Source organism: Sinocyclocheilus rhinocerous, unplaced genomic scaffold (assembly GCF_001515625.1).
Source record: "Sinocyclocheilus rhinocerous isolate Xijiao unplaced genomic scaffold, SAMN03320098_v1.1 scaffold77, whole genome shotgun sequence".
NCBI classification, from domain to species: domain Eukaryota; kingdom Metazoa; phylum Chordata; class Actinopteri; order Cypriniformes; family Cyprinidae; genus Sinocyclocheilus; species Sinocyclocheilus rhinocerous.
Window position 1 is genome coordinate 1 of NW_015635045.1, and position 23582 is coordinate 23582.

Consider the following 23582-nt stretch of genomic DNA (forward strand, 5'->3'; position numbering starts at 1 on the left):
GGGGCAAATTACACAGCAGCCTTTATGGTTAGAGAACTATAGGTTTTAATGATGCTATGGCATGACATGGCATGTGTAGAAATGTAAGCCAAGATTTTAAAAAAGAGCTTTAAATGTATTATGTATAGGCTAACATTTTGTCACACCAGGGGCGTAGCCATCATTTCAAAAGTGACAAATGTCAAATACAATAATTTTATGTATGTATTTATTATTATTTTTAAATAAATTAATACGCTTATTCAGCAAGGATACATTAAATCAAAAGTGACAAAAACATGTATAATATTTCAAATGACTGTATTTTTAATCAAATGATCAAATGAGTGCACTCATGGTGAGCAAAAATCATGCATGATCCTACGCAGACGCTACATACTACAAACAATTATTACAATTTTCTGCACAGAATAAGGTAGAAAATATACTTTATAGTTTCTGTACTGTAATAAATATGTAAATTAGCACTGCATCATTCATCAATTATTTATTTATTTATTTATTGTGTTTATTGTCTTAACGTTTCAGTTCATTCTGCTTTTTATACAGTTTATCTGCAGATATAGCCTGGCACGTCTTAATTCTATGAGCGCGAGATCACTTCTCTTTCAGTGCGAAAACTTCATAAAATAAAATGCTATATTCCTCTCCATCGAATTATGATTATGAAAGAAAACGGCCGAAGTCTGTTTGCTATAGCAACAAACGCTACTTTCATGCATCTAATTATCAGATAAACCTCTCGCTCTTATTTCAAGGTTGTTGTTAATGCTGTGGTTATTTTAACAGTTTCCTTCATACATTCGGTTCAACGACATTGTTAAAACACATTTATCATTCAGTGGAACGTGCATATGCTTTAGACACTAAAATCTTTGCTCTGTCCATGCAATATATGCGCAGCCTTCGACTGCTCGGGTAATGTCGTCGGTATGAAAAGCAAAGAAAAGTAGAAAAGCAAAACTACACCGAGAGCCATTGAAAAACTACAGAAAAGTAAAACTACTTCACTTTAGCATTACTGGCCACGAGTACTAAGGAGAGATCACACATCAGCTGCTCAAAAAATGTGTCAGTGAGACGAATGGAGCGTGAGCGCAATCCTGTGACAGTCACAGGCGGTAAATAGTGGAGTGCTTTAAGGAGAGATGCGAGGGCACGAACACTGTTCAAGGTCTCCATTCATTCGTGCTTGTAGTAATTTAATGTGTATATATTTTGAAAGCATTGAATCACTATAGAAATCGCGATTCATTCGATTATTAGCGTTTTAAATTGATTACTGTCCGAAATCGGCGATTCACGATTCAAAAATCCATGTTTAAAGATCAATGCATTGCATCGTCAGGGTTTCTAATCGATGCATCGAGAAAACGAGTGAATCGTTACAGCCCTAATTATTAGTATTATGTTTGGCAAGTTGTGTACTGTAGATGACACTTATAGTGTAAATTCTTGAAGCAGCATTCTTTAATCACCTCTCATTTGCTTGCACAAACAGCGATCCTGTATTAAAGGGAAACACACACACACACACAAATCGGTTCTTCAGCGGTGAAAACAACATTAAAATATAGTGTATTTACTGAAGAATAATATGGTTCTCAACCTTTTTGCCCCTGAGGCCCCCCTATAAGGAATATTCCAGGACCCCCACACAAGACTTTTTTACTTAAGCTTTGCCATTGTTGTGAATTCCCATTCATAGCAAACATATGAGAGTGAAAATCTAAAGGAGAATTGGGTTCCTCTTATGGTTCTTAATAGTACCATTTGCCAAAGGTGTTGTATAACTGTATGGCTTTTCACTTTCAGGTGAACTATTCATTTAACTCTTGGCATGAGAATTTAGAGCTATTTTATAATTTTGAGTTCTGCCTCCTTTTGTCAGAAAAAAAGGTAATTTGTTAGAACATTGACCCACTGTCCTATTACTCTGAGCAAGATAAACTGTGTGTTTGATTGTGTGGGGTGTAGCAGGAAGCGATGTGTATTGGTATAGCTATTAGAGTCAAAAAATGATCAGAGTATTGCTGATTTTTAATGGGACATGGTGTCTTAGAGACAGACCGAGCAACGGAGCACAGGTAATCTCTCTCCCCAAGGCCCCTCAAATCAACTGCTTTAGTCTTAATCTGACTGAATCTTCTTTTGTCTAAGAGGGGGAAAGAGTTAAGAGGTTAAGAAGAGATGTGTAGAAAGCAGAACAGAGAAAGGAAAAAAGAGAGGAAAATAAAGAGATAAAATAGAAAAAGGGTAGAGACAGCCTATCATTCTGGTGAAAAAAGCTTTCAGCAACTTCTAATAACTACACATGACCTAAAGCTTGGATGATTTTGAAGGACTTAGAGAAGATAATGTAGCAACCTGTTAGTGGAAATATTGAAAATCTTTTATCTTTTCACACACTGAATGGTCCTAATCCTCAGTGAAACAACCTGTAAAGCTGCACTGATCTGAAGAGAAAAGCGCTTAGACACACACACTCACGCAGAAATACATTCACGTCATTCTTCATGATGACAGTACAGTAGCAAAAAGTTTACCAGGAGCTGTGCCCACATTCGTCTCGTAGGTTCCCAAGATCTCCAGCTAATTGAGAATTTTGAACCCTGACATTTTAATGGTCTTTTTCCAATGTGATGATGTACAAACTTGATTGACATAATTTTCAGAGAAAGGGCCTCTGTAAACTTCGTCGCCTCTCTTGATTTTAATGGTTGTATTGACAAATGATTTTAACCCATAATGAACTTCAAGTACCCTTCATCCTGTCCACCAGTTCATCGCAAAGTTCAGTAATACTTTATTTAAACTACATGTAAAAATAACAAAACAGGACAAACAAACTAGTCATATAATTATTTTCTTAAAAATGTTAAAAGTTCTTTCATCTTACCATACCATATTGATTGCAAAAATATGACTAATTTAAGTTACGCTTTGATGCTGCTAAAAAACAATATTGATAAAAACATATGTTCTCAAAGACTTGAGACTTATCGAATTGCAGTAGTTTATTTTAGTAGTATTGGCCTAAACAACATACAGCAAATAGAGTGTCTTATCCATCCATCCATCCATCAACACTTTAGTTTAGGGACCAATTCTCACTATTAACTAGATGCTTGTTAGCATGCATATTACTAGCATATTAGCTGTTATGCTAGTACTTATAAAGCACATATTAATGCCTTATTCTGCATGACAATATTTTAGATCCCTTAATCCTACCTCGTAGCTAAACTTAACAACCATCTTACTAACTACTACTAATTAATAAGCAGCAAAATAGGAGTCATAGTTAATCGTTAACAGTAAGAATTGGTCCCTAAACTAAAGTGTGACCATTTATTATTTACATTAATTTATTCATTACATTTACATTTAGTCATTTAGCAGACGCTTTTATCCAAAGCGACTTACAAATGAGGACAATGGAAGCAATCAAAATCAACAAAAGAGCAATGATATGCAAATTCATTCATTCATTCATTCATTTATTTCAAATACACAAACTGCCTCTAAGTTGCAAATTAATAAATGTTCATTTTGTAGGTTTATCAGGTGTTGCAGAGTGCACATTTTTGGCAAATTCCTATAGAATATAAATTCTATTGAGTAAGAATAAAAGTATATTTTGCAGTGTATTTTTAGTCAAAACAGATACAAAAGAAAAGCTAAATAGCAGACGCAGAACCACTGACTCAAGCAAGGGAAACAAAAAAGGCAACAATGTTTGAGGCAGCAAGAAAATATTTAGAACTTTAGCTGAACTTTCTGAAAAGTCAGTGCTGTCAATACCACTTTTGAAGACAAAAGCCTACAGGGGATCACATAGTGAAAAAGACTAAGGGATGATTACTTATAGCTGTAACACTAAACACTCAAATGTAGAACTAACAAAACAAAAAAAGCACAAATGAAGTAAGTGGAAACACATATACACATACTGGTTAGTGTGGACCGATGATTATGATTTACTCAAAATAGGTATTATTGGAGAAGCTATAAAAAAATATTTTTTTGTGTAATTTGTAACTGTTGCCCCTGACAGGTGCAGGTTTCTCTAGGTTCGGTATTTTAAATAACTTTTGTGTGTAATGACAGTAAAACTGGCTTCTGATTTTTTTGGGAGCAGTTGGGCAGTGCAGGGGATGATTGGGTATCAGGGTGTCATTATAGCGATGCACCATGTCACACTTTTACAGTGTTTCCTGTAGGATTTTTTCCAGCTGTGGTGGCAGAGCTACTTCCCATGGACCATGCCCACTTCCCTCTGGTTGTTGACCCTCCCCACCCAAGAATCACATGCACTCAAATAAAGAATTGAACTTATTTTAAAGGGGTCATCGGATGGCCATTTTCCACAAGTTGATATGATTCTTTAGGGTCTTAATGAAAAGTCTATAACATACTTTGCTTAAAATTTCTAAATGGTAGCGTAAAAAACACTCTTTTTACCTTGTCAAAATCAGCTCTGCAGAAATCAACTCGTTTTTTGCATGTTGCTTTAAATGCTAACGAGCTCTGCTCACCCCGCCCCTCTCTTCTGTGGGGTGACTAATTACCGTGCTCTGAGACTGTTTACTTTAGCCGCGAAACTTGCTAACTAGCATGTTGTTAGGAAAGGCGATTGCAAAGATTCATAAAAAAAACCTTATACTCACTTCTGCTGTAAGTGAAGCCAGTGCTCTCTCCACCCTCAATACCTCGACTAAGGTGAGACCCTTGAGCAAGGCACCGAACCCCCAACTACTCCCCGGGCACCGGAGCAATATGGCTGCCCACTGCTCCGGGTGTGTGTTCACATTGTGTGTGTGTTTGTTCACTTCTCACTGCTGTGTGTGCACTTGGATGGGTGAAATGCAGAGCACAAATTCCAAGTATGGGTCACCATACTTGGCCACACATCACATCCTTTCTTTTCCTTCCTTTCCTAATATTGCCAATATTTGTGACCCTGGACAACAAACCCAGTCATAAGGGTCAATTTTTTTTCTGAATAAATAAGCTTTCCATTGATGTATGGTTTGTTAGGATAGAACAATATTTGGCCGAGATACAACTATTTGAAAATCTGGAATCTGAGGGTTTGATTCTTTTGATAATATCTCTGGCTATCGTCGATACATGATGTGATGCAACTCAGCACTGAGAGGTTATCACGGGGGCCCACCTATACGCGGGCCCTGTGTGCCTGTCTGCTATGCCACTGGCAATACCCACAATTCCGCGACAAAATTCAGGTCTCTTCTGCTAATTCCTGGACTGTGAGTGATAAATAATGTGAGTGGTGTCACTGCAATGTCACTGAGAAACTGCAGCTGTGGTGGAAATGATTTTAGTGGCGGCCCGCCACGGCAGAACGAATGTAGCGGAAACACTGTTTTAGCAATGGTGGCCCAATGTGCACATTGTGTGTGTGTGTATGTGTGTTTGTGTGATAAAAGTGTGGTTTCAGATGATGCAGAAAAAAAGTGAAATATTTCTGGTTCTAAGTAGACAACTGAGACAGTTCTTAGATCCCCCACCGGCTCTGGACAGTGGCCTATTCATTGCTCTTTTTTGACGTATTAATGTTTGACTCATAATCTTATCTCCCTTCAGAATGATATAAAACTTCACTTAAGAGCCACTGGGAGTTTACAGACAGAAACTGACTTGACAATTTCAAGTTTGGAGACAGTTTAACTCAAGGCTTTGGTTTGTAGGTGTAGGTATGTTTAGAGGGAAGGTACAGCTCCTTCTCTAGGTGCCTGCATTATGTGGAGGTATCTTTAAATATATAGAATGGTTGTAGGTGGGTTTTGTGGAGGTATTGTGCCAGACAAACTTCAGCTGTTTAGTGCTACAATTTATATTGGCAGAGATAGTAAAACAGCTGTTTATTTATTTATTTATTGGTTGATTGATTGCCTGGTTGTAACTGGTTTGCACAATTGAAAGGTGTATTTCAACATATCTGCATATAGAAAATAGGGCTGTTAATTTTTTTTTTAATTGATAATGTTGTTCAGCAAGACTGAATTACATTGATTGGCGTGATAGTTTATCACAGTTTCCACAAAAATATTAAGCAGCACAACTCTTTTCAACCTTGATAATAATAAATGTTTCTTGAGCAGCAAATCAGCATATCCACATAATTTTTTAAAGCAAAAATAAGTCATTTTCTGTGAATGTGCGAGACTTCCAGTTCATTAGCTGCTGTAGGGAAATAGCAAGAAGAAAACAAAGTGAAGTAATCGGTAAAATTTTTGCACTTCAAACCAGTGTTCATAATTAGGATAATACATTAAAATAATATGGTAAGACACACCAGTTTGCAATATCAAGCAGCAAAACAAGCGGTTTTGTACAGCTCAAAATAACTGGAAGTGAATGACACCGGAAGCCAGATACATCAATTTTACAAAGCTCTTACTGGACAAATAAGGTGGATTAGAATGATTTTTTTAAAGGATCATGTGACACTGAAGACTGGAGTAATGGCTGCTGAAAATTCAGTTTGCCATCACAGGAATAAATTACATTTTAAAATATATTCAAATACAAAACTGTCCTTTTAAATTGTAATAATATTTCACAGTATTACTGTTTTACTGTATTTTAACCCAACCTTGGAGAGTATAGGTGATGATATACGGGGCAACTTTTTCATCAATGTTGCTGGGCATTGTTGCCAAGCGATGATGCTTGGGCACTTTCCCATTGAGACTGGGCAACAAATTTCTGTCTGGCTACTTTAGATCGGTCGTGGGCCCTGTGTCTCACCTGGTTGCCCTTTGATGGCAACATTGCCCAGCAACATTGTTCAGAATTTGCCCTGTGTATCATGTATATGTATACTGTATGTGTGTCTGCATGAAGGCAAAGCAGATTTACAGCTCTTTTTATTCTTTTTCTTTTAAACACACCAACAACACAAGATGCTTTGATGGTTATCAAATTCCAAATTTTTTTGTTAAACATCCCATCTGGTTTTGATTTGACTTTTCCATTAAGATGGTTTTCTCCATTTAGGATAAAAAGGTAGTGCTATGGGTTGTTCTGTAATCAGTATTAGCTTTAATAAAAAATTTAAGTCTATGCTATGTTTTCATGAAGATTGTTTAGTAAACTTGCGTGTCTGTATTGAGCATATACTGTAGATATTAAAAAGTCAGATTAGATAAATGCATTAAATGTTAAAGAATATTTACAATTTTAAACATATTTAAAGGGGACATAACACACACAGTTTCTGCCAATCTCATGTTACTGTTTGCACACATGTTCCAATTTGCTTAGTGTTTTCTGCAAAACTCTACACAAAAACACCATCATTTTCCACAGGTTTAACCATGTTCTTATTCAGAAAACAAAAACACACAATATTATTAACTCAAGCATCAAAAAATGAACTCAAACAGTGCACATTTATCCATGTGTGAACATTTGGTAGCAAAACTGATGACACAGAAGTCAGAATCTTAGGATGATATGCACAGGAGCACAAGTGATTATGAGTTTTGGAAAATGAATCCTGGTAGTGGGAAACAAAGAGGAATAGGAGGGGGAAATAAAAATGAAACGGATGAGTCAAAGGTCATTTGTTCCTGATGAAATACAAAGCACTATAGTTGACCATGTTCTTCTGCATGGACTGACCACGAGGGAAGTTGGCCTACAGGCTCATCTACAAGGTTTCAATACTACTTACACATACAATATAATTACAGTACATAGTAGCAGTACTTCAAATGAGAGAACTTTCATTATGCTATGTACAGTAAATACTGTTGTACACCCTCAAACTCATTACTGTTGAATTGATTTATAGCCAAGTATGTACTGTATTTGTGCAGAACTGAGAGACGACTGTCTAGGGGAGGCAGAGAAGTCTTTTGTCAGAAGACTTAGAAACTGCTATAACAAATAAGGATAGTGCCAATACTGTAATGCAAATTGGCAGAGGATGCTGAATGAATGAATGAATTTATTTAATTATTTATTCATTATTTATTTATTTCTGTAAACTGTCTGACAGTATATTCCAATGCGTGTTTACTGTATGTTCAGTTGTTTGGTCTTTGAACTTTTCTCTTGTAGTGCTTTTCATTTACCGTAAGATCTCTTTACAGTAGTGTAATGACAGTAAACATTTCTTAAAGTTTATTGCTGAATTTTACTGTATCTACACCCCTCTATTTATGTCGCATACTGTAACAGTCATTGACTGGCAAAAGGATTCCTATTTCCCAAAAGGAGGTTTTTGTAACAGTGTTTTGAATTGATCTCACTAGTGTTCTCTAGGCAGTGAAGTAGTGTCTGTATTTGGCAGGTTTGTGTGTCATCTGAGGCCAAAGTTTGAGTCTGACAAAAGAGAACATGTTTTTGACTAAAGTATTTGATTTTGACCTGGAAGTTTGAAGTTTGCACAAGTTGGTGTGTAGTTTTGAGATTGTGTTTATAGTTGTGAGAAAATGGTGAATTGTTTCATGAATTGTGTGTTAGCAATCGAGAAAAACTGTAACCTTGTGTACCTATAGAGTAGTATTGCATCGTTCATATCTCCGAAGAGTCTTTAGTTTTATTAGATTTATAAAAAACATGTAGGCTACAGCTTTATGCTTCTCTCCGAAGACAGTCGAGTGCGTTATCTTTCCCTCACAACCAAAAACACACTTCTTATGTTTCGTGGTCTAAAAACAAAACGACAAATCCTTCTTTACCAAGTCCTGTGCAGTGCTGGCGATGACTTCCGTAACCCGAATGAAGTGCCAGGTAATGTTCATACAAGGAATTCTGCCCTTTATGATGTCATACAGGGCCATACTCGAGGAAAAAATAAAACTTTCAGAAACGAACCCTGAAGGTGTGTATTTGGCACAGAAATACTCCGTCATACGTCCAAATCGTTTTTTGAAACTTTTGCCATGGTTAGCATGAGAATCCAACTCTTTAACAATGTAAATAACTCAGAATGCATGACATAGCATTAGACATCCCCTTTAATTACATAAGTTTTAAGAATATTGATGGGTAGTAACAGTGAAAATATCCTTTTTAAATGATTGTATAGCTTTGGCTAAAAACTACTGGTGTTTTTCGTAATTTGTCAGTCTCTAACAGTCAAGTCTCTTTTCTCATTAAATTTTTGCTCACTCCTCCTAACAGAACAGAGTATCATATTTCAGGTCCACTTACATCTCAGACTCGGCTTTGTAACAGATGGCCTCACATTCATCTTCCTTGTGCATGTCACATACAGTGCAAAGTAATGCAGTCTTTTTAGGATGCTTGACTCTTGCACCCTGACTGACTGAGCCAAGACAGCACTGTAAATCCTTTGATGTCATCTTTGGGTTCGTGGAGACTTCCTGCAGTATCTTTCAATCAGCCCTTGGGATGAGCCTAGCCTGGGTAGATTGCCAGTTTTGTGAAATCTTTTCCATTTGTAGATGAATTGTCGATTATCTTTCAGTGTGGATGTGACAGTGAAGTGATGGATTACAAAATGCTTAGAAATGGACACGAAACCCTTTCCAAGGCTCACAACAGCTAAGACCAAACCAGGCCACATGTTTCTGATGTTTATATACGTCTTCCTAGTCTTTCTTAATGTTTTAGTCATCTAATTTCAGGTATTTAATGCAACAACAAAGGCAGAGGTCGACTAACCATTACAAGTCTAAAATGCATTTCTGTTCGTTTAATCAGTATATAATGTGATTTTTCATTATTCCTTTTTAACATGCTGTATATCGCCTTTTATCTTTTATACCTTCAACAGTATAATCACATCACATTTGAATAAATAAGAATGCAAACACAATAAGATGCATGACTACAAAAATCAATATAGCAAACAAAGCTCAGAAATAATAAGAAAAATGTTTTCGCTGAAAAAAAACCCTAAAACTCGCTAGCTATGTTAATCCACACTGTGTTATTTAGTTTGTTTTGGGGGTTTATTTGGCTTTCTTTTTCATTTGTTTTTGTTTAAATGTTTAGTTGTGGAACTAAAACCTAAATCGTCCTGTTGAAAAAAATGAATCGTAGACAGCACACAAGTGTGATTGTAAAACCATCACACACAATACATCTGTTTGTGGTAACTGAGTGTTTGAACAGAGCAGATGGCGGTGGACAAGTGGACGGCCCAGCCCTCTTCCCTGACATTTGAATTCTGTGACTGTAATTGGGGGGGGGGGGTTAGCCCAGAACGGAACCATACCGCCAATCCAAACTGTATGCTAATTGTCAATCATCTTTGACGATAGTGGTCCTGACAGAAATGACAGAAGGGATCACGTACAGTCAAAAATACACCCTGACAGAGTGATCAGGTCTTGCATCATCCTGCAGGTCCCTGATGTATCACTTGTGGGGTTTATTTTGTGATTTTAGCTGCAATGCAACTAGGGCTGCACGATAAATCGCATGCGATATTTAACGCGCATCTTGTCAGTAAAGCCGGTTCTTTAATCAGCGGTAAATCTCCATCACGTGCGGGCTTTCACATGGAGCAGCATTAACTACACAGAGCCGTTGTTCACTGACAAGCTGCGCAAAATCACGATCATATTTTGCGCATGTTTTGCGCAGCTTGTCGGTGAACAACGGCTCTGTGTAGTTAATGCTGCTCCATGTGAAAGCCCGCATTTATCGTGCAGCCCTAAATGCAACACGTCTTTGTCTGTTTGAAATTCTCTCTTACAGGTTTTCTTCTAATCTGGGTTTTCCTGAACATTTTGCCTTGAAGGGTTTTATTCTCACTATATAATGTAGCCTGCTCATTTTGAGCCATTTTGGTTCAGAAACACATTTAGAGTTTTATCCACAGAAAAAAAATGTAATGCCTCTAACAAGTATATAATTATTGTTTCTCAAAGGGCCTCTAAATATGAAGGGTTTTTTAACAGACAAACATACTACACATTAAAGAATTACCACATTAAAGAGTGGCACTTTTTTCCTTATGCAAATCGGCAATTTCAGTGCAGAATTGTTTTTCTTTCATTTGAAATTCAAGTTTTTCAGTTTATAATCACGTTTCTTCACAAACAAGTATTCCAAAAAATCTTTGTTTATTAGTTGAATTGGTAGTATGTTCATTCTCACAAATGGTCTCTCAGTTCATGCCTACGTTTAAAACACTTTTAAGACTGAAAACTTATAGCATCCGAAAAGTCCCAAAACTCTTTTTCTGCCAGTGAGAGGCAGAAGTTTTATGCACATATCTGTCATTATGGCTCAAAGTTCACATCATTCAAAACTTTTCACAGATTCGAAGTGGAGCCCAGAATGCCAAAACTCTGAAACAAAACGTTTTCTTTCATGTAACAGTAAACTGCTACACTATATATAAGTAAACACTTATCTACGGCATCCGCTACTGAGTGCTGGCTTCTCACTCATCTGTGAAGTTTTAACACATTCACCTTGTTCCTCCAGTTCCTGCTCAAGTCTGAGATGATTTTCTCAGCAACACCATTCACCCAATTACACACCTTCAGAGAAACTCAATTGGATGACTTCACACGTGTTTTCAAAGTTTTGAGTTTCAGAAATGCCCAATTGCGTAAGTTCACTTTAGAGATAACGTGATGATGCATCTTCTCTCATGGGTGGACTTTATTTTCTGAGGAGTACTGGATATGGACGTAGACTTATTTAAACGGGCATCTGAAGCCATTGCAGTGCAAAGCTGATTTGCACAATTGGTGTTTATTTGCCACAGTCCATACGCTGAATGTTAACATTACAGAATATACAGAATTATAGGTCTTCCTTTTAATTTTAAGTCTGTCTAGAGCCTGTTTGAAGCTGAAGCTCTACTCCACTCTACACTGGAGTGAAGTTCTACTCCATGCTGAAGACATATCAGCAAAACTAGCAAATGTAGGTGCAGGAGACAGTGTTTTGCAGCAGCAATTTTTGCTGTATTTGCCATCTGCATTACATTTTTGCTTGTATTTGCCGGAGCGGCAGGTTTATGTCTTTTGAAGAGAGAATCTCAGTGGTGGTGTCTTTGGCACCTTGCCACAAGTTTACCGCAAAACCATAGGCTTTTGGTAAACCACCTCAGGATAAAGTTATTATTTCACTCTCTCCCCTTCTCTATCTCTTCACCACACTTCATTTTAGACCACAAGCAGAGAGGCTCTGGTCTCTCGTCAGCAAAATTGGAGCCTCCTTTTTGTGGGGATCTCAGAGGGCTGAATCATTTTCATGTTGAGTTTGTCCTGTTAGCCAGCAACTAAGTGCTTTTTAGGCATTTAAATCAGCTACCTTCAATTTTTTTCTTAATAGAACTTGCTTTTTACATTTTGGATCGGCATTCGTAATGCACCATTAAAGTCTGCGAGTTGTAAATCATATCAACCGATAGTCTTTCATTCCTCACCCTAACACTGCCCATTGAATAATGAGCATCTCTGATTTATAATTCAGAGTGGAAACTGTGAATGTTGGGCATCATAACAAAACTGCAGGCACTCACTGAAGCAGGAGCGAAACTGTTGCTACTGTAGCAACTAATTAAAGCGCACATGCACACACGCACGCATATTTACATCTTCATTTAATTCCCTTTATTAGCAGCAGCCTGAGAATACAGATGGTTTTACTCTGTTGTGCATAGTAAACAGCCTTTTCTGGTGAAAGAATAGAATGCACATCCGCAAGAATTAGGGAAACGATGTATGTTTTGCATTGTTGAATGACTGTAGTTCTGCTCCACGTTACAGAAATATATCAATGCATTTACGCTAATCCTGTCAGGTCCTTTGTTGTAGTGAAAAGCATGTTGTCTCAGGTATGTTTTGTAGCCAGTAATCTTTCTTTGTGCTGACTGGCAGGAGATAATGTGGCGGAGAGACTAGCCGTCGCAGTGCAGGTTTTATCCTCTGTTGTATAATAGAGATATTCAAGAGCAGAAATAAGATCATGCCAACCTCATTATTCAGAGACCAACTGCTTCATTGCCTTCTTAATAATATGTGCTAGATAAAATAAAGAAGTGTTCGAGATTAATAATGTGTTTTTGTGCAGGTTGAATTAACAAAGGCAGTACTCCCACCCTGTTTATTACAGTATATTGCTTTTGTTCTGTGACGCAGCCCGCAAGCTGAGGAAGATCGGACAGATGAAAGGTCCGGAGGGGGTCGGCCCTGTTCAGGGCCCATCAGAGACACTCAGGTGCCTGTCGCCCAAGCCCAGCCTGACGTTCCACTCACAGTTGATCTTCCTGAACATCCTGGAGGCCATCGAGCCCGAGGTGGTGAACGCCGGCCATGATCATGCTCAGCCTGACTCGGCAGCTGCTCTCCTCACCAGCCTTAATGAGTTGGGAGAGAGGCAACTTGTCAAGGTAGTGAAATGGGCCAAAGGACTTCCAGGTAATTTAAGCATGTCACATTTTCACTTATTTCAGTTTTGCAGTTTTGCTTTTTATAAAGGGGTCAGTACCTTGATGCTCATTTTTTGTATCTATTAATAATAAATACAAAAAAAACATACATAAATTGTATAGAAATTTGATTAAACCTCTTCTATGATGAACATGTTTTTTGATAGTTTTTAAGGAAATATAATTAAAACTGTCAAGATATCATAACAACAAAAAAAGCCTTTTCAAAAAATATTTTTGAAAGAATAATTTGAATTCAGTTATGTTTTGATGTAGGTTGATATATTTATTTATTTGGGAAAAAAATCAGCAACGCCACTTTACTGCTTATTTTTTAAAAGCTTTTTTTCCACCAAATCAGAATTATGTGGTCCAACATCATGCAGAAATATGCAGAAACATAAATCAGGTAATGAGAGGACCCATGCAGATCCTCATGACTTTGTAAAGATTAGCCAGTCTCTTATATCAGATCATTTGACTTTTTCATTACAAGACAAGGTTAGTAAAATGTCATGTGATGTGACCAAACACTTGATATATTTATCAATCAATAGTTAATGATATTTGCAAAAAAAAAAAAACTTTTTACCTTCAACAATAGAATTAAAAACCTGTTTGAAAAAAGATTAAAATCTGTATATTGAATGAAAATATTAGTTTTTACTCTTTTTTTTTTTGTAAATTTTTTTTATTTTTTTTATTATTAACATTTTTAAAACCCATATGAAACCAACATGAATACAAAATGTACATTTTGAAGGAACTAGATTTTTAAAGGATCTTTCTTTTTCTTTATATGTTACACACTTAATATTCATTGACACCAGGGCCGCTCCTTTGGGCGGTGCAAAGCCCCGAGCTTTGAGGAGGCCCCACGGCGAACAGATGACACAATAATATAATAACAAGATGGAGATCCTGCCTGGTGATTCAAGTCGGGACATCAGTGGAGAATTATTTGTTTTTGTTTTTTTTCTCAGTGATTTAATTATGGTTTGTATTTCAATTCAGAGGCTTGAGAGGTGTTGTGTAATCTACTTCACTCTAATGGCTTTGATAAATGGCTTTTTGAAAAGCAAAGGCAGACTTCAGTCGTATGTAAAATGCAGCGGCAGCAAACCATCAAATACTGAGAGAAAAACAGCAGGATGGGTGATAGAAAGCGAAAGGGGTGTGGCTTGACAATAACCCTTTTTTGAAGCTCAGTGTGACAGCGTATGATTGGTTGATGGAATCAGGTTGATGTGATTGGTTGCAGTTCACCGATTTCCTGTTATTGATAGCATTAATAAAACTGTGAGGCCTGGCATTTTAATCTGCACTGAATCCAATGATAAATGTGTTTAGTGAGGAAGTGAGATCAAGTTTATCCCAGAACGTTCAGCTTGTTTCCCCTTTGTTTCCTGAAAGCGGTGCATATGCTGCCTGGTCTTCTACAAACTGTTTTATTTGGTTCAAGTCAATGTACTGAAAATCCTCGGTTCAGATTGACGTGCATACTTTTTTTCTGAAAGTAACATCAGGTGAAGTCTAATTTATGGCATGAGATGGTGGAGCTGAAATAGAGTTGAAAATGCAGTTGGTCTCAAAAAATAGTGCCCAAGCAGCTGACAAACTGTAAGTTATAGGCAGCAAACACAAACCACAAATATCTCTCCCATCTCTCAGGTTTCCGTAACCTGCATGTGGATGATCAGATGACAGTCATACAACACACCTGGATGGGAGTGATGGTCTTTGCACTGGGTTGGAGGTCCTACAAGAACGCCAACGCGCGGATGCTGTTCTTTGCGCCAGACCTGGTCTTCAACGAGTCAGTCTCATTCTCTTTCACATCCGCTCTGCTCTTATTTGCCTGTTTTCTTTTGTGTCCGACACCCATCTGTGTTCTGCATTGTTCCCTTCTCTCTCTCATTCCATTTTCTTCTTCTGTCCATTTGTTTGTCTCGTAAATGTTCTAATCCATCTTTCCTCTCACTCATTTTTCTTTCATTTCTCCTCAGCGGCCCTTTCTCTACCTTATTCCTTCTCTCTATTTTCCTCTTTCTCTCTCTTTCTCTCCTGGGCAGGTACATATCTTGTACTTCATGCACACAATAAGTCTCGTCGTGGATTCTTCCAAGATTCATTTATAATTTACTGCTGGCTTATTATGGTGTGGAGGATCTTTGTCCCAAACACAATCCCAGGAGAGATTGGATTTTTTGGGGGGTTCACATGCTCTCAATGGCCCTTTTCACCATTATCTGAAACATTAAATGCATCTTGGCCAATCCCATACCACTGCTGCTGACAAAACTTGTGTATTAGGCATGAAATACATTTCATTTAGGGATAGATTTGGGTATCATTAGATGATTACACAGTAGTCAGTACTGTATGGTAATTAGCGAGTAGAAAGTTTCCACTGTTTGTTATTGTCAGATGTTTCTCTGTTTGCTTCTTTCTCTGTGTATGTCAATTAATCTGTCCCCCATCTGTCAGTCGTAGGATGCATATCTCCAGCATGTACGAGCACTGTGTTCAGATGAAGCACCTCTCGCAGGAGTTTGTGCTGCTGCAGGTCACACAGGAAGAGTTCTTTTGCATGAAGGCCCTCCTCCTTTTCAGCATCAGTGAGTGTACTGCTGTTTGTGTGTGTGTGTGTGTGTGTGTGTGTGTTCAGAACAAAGTACGTATGGATACTAAAACCTAATGACACATTTAAAAAATAATAATAACAATAATAAAAATTAGAGGCATCATTCCTGTTTTCCAGTGTGAGATGTGTTATATAATCTTCTATAACATAAAATGAGTCAAGCTTTTCAAGTAACTAATATAAAATATCTATATCCTGACTTTAGTCTGTCCAGAGAGCTTTTAGACTGTATTCAACAAATCAAATCACTTTTGACAATCTTGTGAATATTTAATTCATTGCAGTATAAATTGTTTTTATCAACTAATTTTAAATGCCAACTCCCCAAATGTAGCTGTCTCACATTATGTGCTCAACCCCGTTACTGCATGATTTTCCCCCAAAAATATAATTGAAAATATAAATGAACAAACATTTGACCCCCAAATGAACTATCCCCTGCTGAGTGATAGCTTAATTTAGACATAATTTGAGATTTAAGATTTACTTATTTATTTACAATTTTGTTTTTTATTTTAATTTTTTTTATATGTATTATTATTTTGTGTTTATATATTATTGAATGTTGATGTTATTTAATACTTATGCTAGAAAATATTAATCACACAAATACAGTCTGTATTTATGTTCTACATTATGGTAACAGGGTCACAATACTTTTAAACCTCTTATTAAATGAAAAGAAAATAAAGCTCATATAATATTTAGTGTGACCCACTGAAGGTTAAGTACCTCCTTTCATTTACCATTTTTTTAAAAAGTAAAAAAAAAACTGACTTTTTAAAACTAAGAGACTAGTGTTAAGAGTTTCGGTCCCTTTGTGTACCCTGTTTGTAGTGTATTTCCTATTTGTATTACAAAAAACACCACCACCACCAGTGTAATAAATCATGCAAAATGCAATAAGCAAACACACAAAATCATTACATTTCAATAAAATCATGTTCTTATTCAAGTGTATGCAAGTATGTATGCATGTTCAAATGAAGGTTTTTATTTCCATTTCTGCAGTTCCAGTGGAGGGGCTGAAGAGTCAGAAGTGTTTTGATGAGCTGCGTCTGACATACATAAACGAGCTTGATCGTTTAATCAACTATGGCAGGAAGACCAACTGCGCCATGCGCTTCCAACAGCTGACCCGACTGATGGACTCACTGCAACCAGTTAGTAACACACATACACGCCACACACTAAAATACTGACTAGTGTCTTAAATGCAATACTGGCATGATACACTATCATTCAAATGTTTGGTGACAGTAATATTAATTAATACTTTTATTCAGCAAAGATGTATCATGTTGATCAAAAGTGACAGTAAAGATACTTACATTGTTACAGAACATTTATATTTCAAGTAAAAGTTTTCTATTCTTTCAAACTTTCTATGAATAAAAAAGTATGGTTTCCACAAAATGTGAAGGACCACAATTTTTCTCAACATTAATAATAAGAAGAAATAATTTTGAGCACCAAATTAGCATATTAAAATGATTTCTGACGGATCATGTCACACTGAAGACTGAAGTAATGGATGCTAAGAAATAGCTTTACCATCACAGGGAATAAATTACATTTTTAAAGATATTGAAATAGAAAAGAGTTGCTTTTAATTGTAAAACAATTTCACAGCACTACTGTTTTTGCTGTCTTTTTGATCAAATAAAGGCAGCCTTGGTGAGAATAAGAGACTTCATTCAAAAACATTGCAAAATCTTACCAACCCCAAACTTTTGAGTGGACGTGTGTGTTCTCATAGACAAATAAGACAATTACAGGCAAATTCACTAAAAAGTTTTTTTTTTCTATTACATGCATTTTTTTAAATCATTAACAATCTGCAGTCCAGTTTTAACCAGATGCTAAATGTGCTGAAAGTGTATTTAAATTGTGCTGAAAAGAATGACAGTTAAACACACCATTATATGTAAATTAGGCTCATTACTGATGTACCTTATTCACAATACTCAGCGCTTATTACATGCATTTTTTTAAATTATTAACAATCTGCAGTCCAGTTTTAACCAGATGCTAAATGTGCTGAAAGTGTATTTAAATTAACTGTCATTCTTTTCAGCACAAACACACCATTATATGTAAATTAGGCTCATTACTGATGTACCTTATTCACAATACTCAGCGCTATTTGAATTTTGCAGATATTTTGATCTGAAGTGACATACACTGCATTCAGGTTATGCATTTTATCAGTTGATCCATCGCTTGAGACCTAGTTCTTGAGACTTAGGGTTAGTTCACCCAAAAATGACAATTCTGTCGTCATTTACTCACCCTGAAGTTGTTTCAAACCTCTGGGTAACCAAACAGTTGAAGGTTGTTGTTTTTTTTTTTATCAAATATTTTTTTCCATACTATGAAAGTCAATAGGGACCAGCAAATGTTTGGTTACACACATTCTTCAAAATATTATCTTTTGTGTTCAGCAGACATTTTTGGGTGAACTATCCCATTAAACCCATGACCGTGCCATTGCTAGCACAGTGCTCTACTTTCCAAGCTACTGGAATGCCTAATGCCTAATTTACCTTATGTTACACTTAAAGGTGCACTAAGCGAATTTTGCCAATCGATGTTGATATTTGAAAGCACCAAAACAAACACAGCCATACCCCAACAGGACCTCGCCCCTATTTTGATATCTCCGCCCTACACGTACGTACACAACCATAGCAACGACGAACACGGAAACAAGCGAAAATGGCACACAAACATATTCAAATAAAAGCCAACACAGATAAATTGTGAGAAACAATGCCAAATCAACGTTATTCACCTATCAGGAAGACACAACGCAACCTCGGCGTCCAATTCCAGGCCTTCCCGCTCCTTGAGTTCCCTCCACTGCTGGAAAGCTGCTCCGATATTTACGCGGGTCCTACCTCTTGCCTGATCGTAACCCTACTTTTTAATGTTTTGTTCCTCTGATATTTGCCTCTTTTTTGTGGTAAATACTGCCGCTCCGTAGTATAAACAGAGTGTGTGTGATCGCAAATCTCGAAAATGAAAGTAAAACACAAGCTCGCATTCAAATGCGGTTTCAATGCCCTGCATATTAATAGCGACTCTCTGATGCCCACAATTTATATACAGTATGGTTACCCAACGATCTAATTGCGAGAGAAAGTTTTTTCCTCCCATCTCGTATTGATTCCCTTTAGGGGTTCCGTAGTACATGGAGGGGGGTGGGGGGGGGAAGGAATCACGATGCCGGCTCAACATCGCGATGTCTGTCAGCCATCGGCGATAGATGATGGCATCGTTTATCGGTCCAACCCTAGTACAATCTCAGTATAGTATGCCAGATTGTGGTAGTCTGCTACATCATCCACAACTGAACACTCAGAACCAGCCTCAGATGGTGATCTGCAACATGCGCATTGAGTTCACTGCTAATTTTGTTTTTGGCTGTGTTTGTGCCATTAACTGATTTATGTCATTTATTTAGTAAATCTGATTCTAAAACAATGCAGGCAGCACATGGAAATTATGACACATTTCATTCTTAAGTGAATTTTTCTATCCCTTCATTTTTTCATGTTGTCATTTTGCTTGTTCTTGTCTCTCCTTTCCTCTCTTTTTCTCTTTTCTCTCCCTCACCCAGATTGTTCAGAAGTTGCACCAGTTCACCTTTGACCTCTTTGTCCAAGCTCGGTCTCTGCCCACGAAGGTCAGCTTTCCCGAAATGATTGCAGAAATCATCTCGGTCCAGGTGCCAAAAATCCTCGCCGGCCTGTCTAAACCAATCCTGTTTCACAAATGACAAGACTACACCCCTGAACTACTGATCCATACCAACCCTATCCAGGCCATATGAGCCAGTCAGTTTGGCCTAATCCAGTTTGGTCCAGTCTAAACCAGCCTGCAATGCTTTTAATCTGGACTCGAATCGAGCGACGGGACTGAACGATACTGATTTTTTTTATTTTCCTTTTTTATTTATTTTTTTAGAATTTTTCCCCTTCTATCCCTCCCTCCCTTTCTATATCAGTCTCATCTCTCTCTCTCTCTCTCTCTCCTTTTGAAAAATGGCCCTGAAAAGTAGTGGGACCATTACATCATTACAGTTGTCTATCTTCTCCTCAGAGACCATTTGAGCTCATTTTCTCAAACTGACAGCATGGTGTGAAGCAGGTTTTGTTCTTTCTTTCAACCAGCAGTTATCCTTCAAGAGTTACAACGTGGTGGACAGGTTGGAAAAAATATCACACTGAATTTTCATCTGAGCCCTTAATCAAAAAAAAAAAAAAGGCACTGCACAGATCTCTATCAGAGTCTGTGACCTGGCTCTAATCTCTATGCATCGCAGGATAAAAAGGTTAAAAAGAGATCAGGACAAAGCAAAGCAGCATGCATAGAGAGATACATCAGAACATGACAAAAAATCATGACAGTCTCTTCAGTTGTGACTTTTACACTTTTTATTTAGAACAACACACTACTAAATACAGTATGGATTTCAGTACAGCAGGCTGGCTATCAGTCTCCTCCCTGCTTTATTAGTTTATTGATTGTAAAACAAGTGCTTCATTCATTTCTTATGAAATGTAGAGGCTCTTTGAAAAAGCTTTTTAAAAGGCATCATTCATTTGGGATCAGACAATTTGTGACTTTAATTTGAAAATTGTTCACAGTTGGGTTTTGCTACTAAGACCGAAACAACAGCACAATTAAAAAAAAAATCTCACAGTCATCAAGACTTGCCTCCTCCAGACAGCAGACTTTTGTTAAGACGGGGCTCAGTGCCCTTTTTTGCAACCTGGATATTTAAGTGCAGGTTTTAGGGGATATTGTTGACAGTTTGTACATAGAACATAAATACAGCCACGCTTGGGTAAGCATAGGTGATCTTCAAATATATACACATATATATATAAATCTATGCATGCTGTCTTCATATCCATCAACAAAACAACAAACAAATAATTGCATGTTAAAGCCCTAGATATTCAAACAAACCAAACTGCATTTCCAGTAAGCTAAATGGATATTGTTAGGAAACGTTACTGTTTTCCATAAGGCTCTTCTGAAAGTTACTCTCTCTCTCTCTTTCACTGTCCTTAATGGAAGATTTGGCAAGGTAATATTCTTGTATATACAGTATATGTAAAAGTTAAGCGTGGTTCTTTTCAACCTTTCTATGTGCTAATGTATGGATGTAGTCAATAGTTTTACAGTAGTTTCCTTTCTTTCCTTTATAGCAAGTGCCACTGAGGGATTTGTATTTCTCCCCGCTAGCAATAAATAATCACATGCTTAACACACTCTTTTAACAAGCTCTTTTAGAATACCAAAACATGCTTCAAATGGTGCACAGCTTTGAAAAAAAGAAAAGAAAAGAGCTTTGCGCTGACATGGGACAGTACTGTTATTTTTTTCAGAAACTCGTACCAAATATCTTAATCACCATCAGCTGTCTCAAATCAACTACAAGTGGTGCTTAAGCTGTCCCCTTTAACACCCTCAAGGGTGTTAACAGGATAGTTCACCCAAAAATGAAAGTTTTCATTTACTCACCCTCAAGTTGTTCCAAACCTGTATGAGTTCTTTCTTCTGAAAGGAACATGATTTGAAGAATGTTAGTAACTGGACAGTTTCTGGTAGCCACTGACTTGCATAGATGGTAAAAAATGCTATGATAGTCAATGGCTGCCACCAGCTGTTTGGTGACCAGCATTTTATTTATTTATTTATTTATTATTATTATTGAAAATATCTTATTCAATGTTTGGTAGAAAAAAGAAAAAAAAAAAACGTACAGGTTTGGAACAACTTGAGGGATCATTTTCGGGTGAGCTATGGCTTTAAACGAGACAAAAGACAAAAAAAAAAAAGAGGCATGTGTATTTTTTACTCCGTTTTTGCTTCAATTAAATCATCCTCTATTTATCTGTCAGAAAGGAACCTCTTTACTCGCTTTCCTCATACCCCGGTGCAGCGCGTATTATCTAGACATCGTGTCAACTTTTTCCCTCCGCACGCTCTCCGTTTCTAAATGATTGAATAATGCCTGCAGCGTTATGTATGTAGATTACTCTTTAAAGAGCCCCAAAATCGCGGCGCTGTGTTGTCTTTGTCAGGCCTGGGGTGACCTGGGGTGTACTTTCGGCAGAGCACGGAGTTAAAACGACGAGATGTGGTTTAGCTGCTCGAGCTCTTGTCGCCGCGGAGCATGTTGACGGGTTGAATGTGCCAGGCAGAGAATATGGGTGTCACAGACGGCTCCTCTGCGCTGACAGCACCGAGCACTGCGCAATTACACGCAGGTGTTTACCCATTTAGACGGCCCAAAAGCACTCATTAGAATTTGCAGAACTCCAAACTGCACTTTTACCATGCCAGAAAAGAGCTCGCGACTTTCACCACGAACACGCAACGCTGTAGGACGGAGCCGAAGCCAAAGTCTGATCACAAAGTCGTTCATTAGCCGGCGGACTTTCGGAGGCGGCACTCGCATGCAAACACCGACTCTCGGGAGACGCACTCTCTTGCTGTCTTATTATTGTCTGTTTACAATAGAAAGCTTGTAATATGTCAGTTAGCGACACTCTTTGTAACACCTCGCGCTGCGCTCGTGACAATACTCGTGCTTGGATGATCCATAAGCTGATTTGGGACTTTTCTTAACACATCCCTTATGAGCTATGATGTAAAACTTTGCGTGTTGATTTTCAAATAAAGTCTTAGGATTTACTGTGTGCGGTGTGATCAACCAATAGCAAAATGTGTATGTTTATATGCGCTCTTTTAAATCTGTTAGCAGGCTCTGCTTCGCCGCCCTTATAGGTGTTAAAAAGGGGAAGAAAGCAGTAAGGACATTTTTTGGTGTCTTTTGCAAAATAATGAATTTGGCCTGTGTTGATTACAAAATGTTTTTTGTTTCTGCTCTCACATGAACAAGAGAACCTAGAGTCTTAACAGTCTGCATGTCACCAGGATGCTTCCTGTGGTTATAAATTGGAGTTCATTTCTCACTGATATAGTTTCCCCATCTATTTGTGTCCTGTTTCAGCTTTGTAAACCATATAAAAACTCCCACATTTGTAACAATGACTTGGTTCTTTAACTCTCTTTGCTGCTGATATGAGCAATTACACGACTAATCATTAGCAAATGCTTTTTTACAGCTTTTTTCTCTGGTGTGAATAATTCCTGTCTATACAGAAGGAAGAGCTAGATAGTTTGGCTTTGTATGACTAGAAGAGGAAATTCTGGCTTCTTAAACAATGTTTGTTACTTAAATCTTTGTAACTTTATAGTCTTTTTTTACAGCAGTTGAATATGTGAGAGTGGGTGTGTGTCTGTGCATGCATGCTTTTCGCAGATTATTTAGTAGGCCTACTGTAATGTTGTATTGGCAGTTGTTAACTAGTGATTTTTTTTTCGAGCAGTTTGCGAACTGCTTTCTACTCGTGTGGAAAATGCTTATCTGATTGCTGTTGTGTAGAGCCTGTGTAAATCGGGGTTGTTTGTGTTTTACCGCTTTCAATTCAATAAAAAAAATATTTGAAAATCTTGAAA

General features: G+C 37.4%; 1 protein-coding gene across 1 annotated transcript; it reads left to right on the plus strand.

The window, feature by feature from the left end:
* The first annotated feature begins 2748 nt into the window (after positions 1 to 2748).
* Positions 2749 to 23582, plus strand: LOC107746413 (androgen receptor-like). Its single transcript, XM_016560634.1, has 6 exons — positions 2749 to 2798; positions 13084 to 13388; positions 15071 to 15215; positions 15887 to 16017; positions 17055 to 17206; positions 19666 to 23582. The coding sequence occupies exons 1-6, from the start codon at positions 2749 to 2751 to the stop codon at positions 19822 to 19824; spliced, it is 942 nt and encodes a 313-aa protein (XP_016416120.1). The 3' UTR covers positions 19825 to 23582.

What these genes read in the sequence shown, in the direction of transcription:
- LOC107746413 (XM_016560634.1), top strand. Translation starts at nt 2,749, where the DNA reads ATGAACTTCAAGTACCCTTCATCCTGTCCACCAGTTCATCGCAAAGTT. An exon ending in CCAGTTCATCGCAAAGTTCA is followed by an intron (nt 2,799 to 13,083) that starts GTAATACTTTAT and finishes TGTTTATTACAG; the next exon opens with TATATTGCTTTTGTTCTGTG. An exon ending in CCAGACCTGGTCTTCAACGA is followed by an intron (nt 15,216 to 15,886) that starts GTCAGTCTCATT and finishes CCCATCTGTCAG; the next exon opens with TCGTAGGATGCATATCTCCA.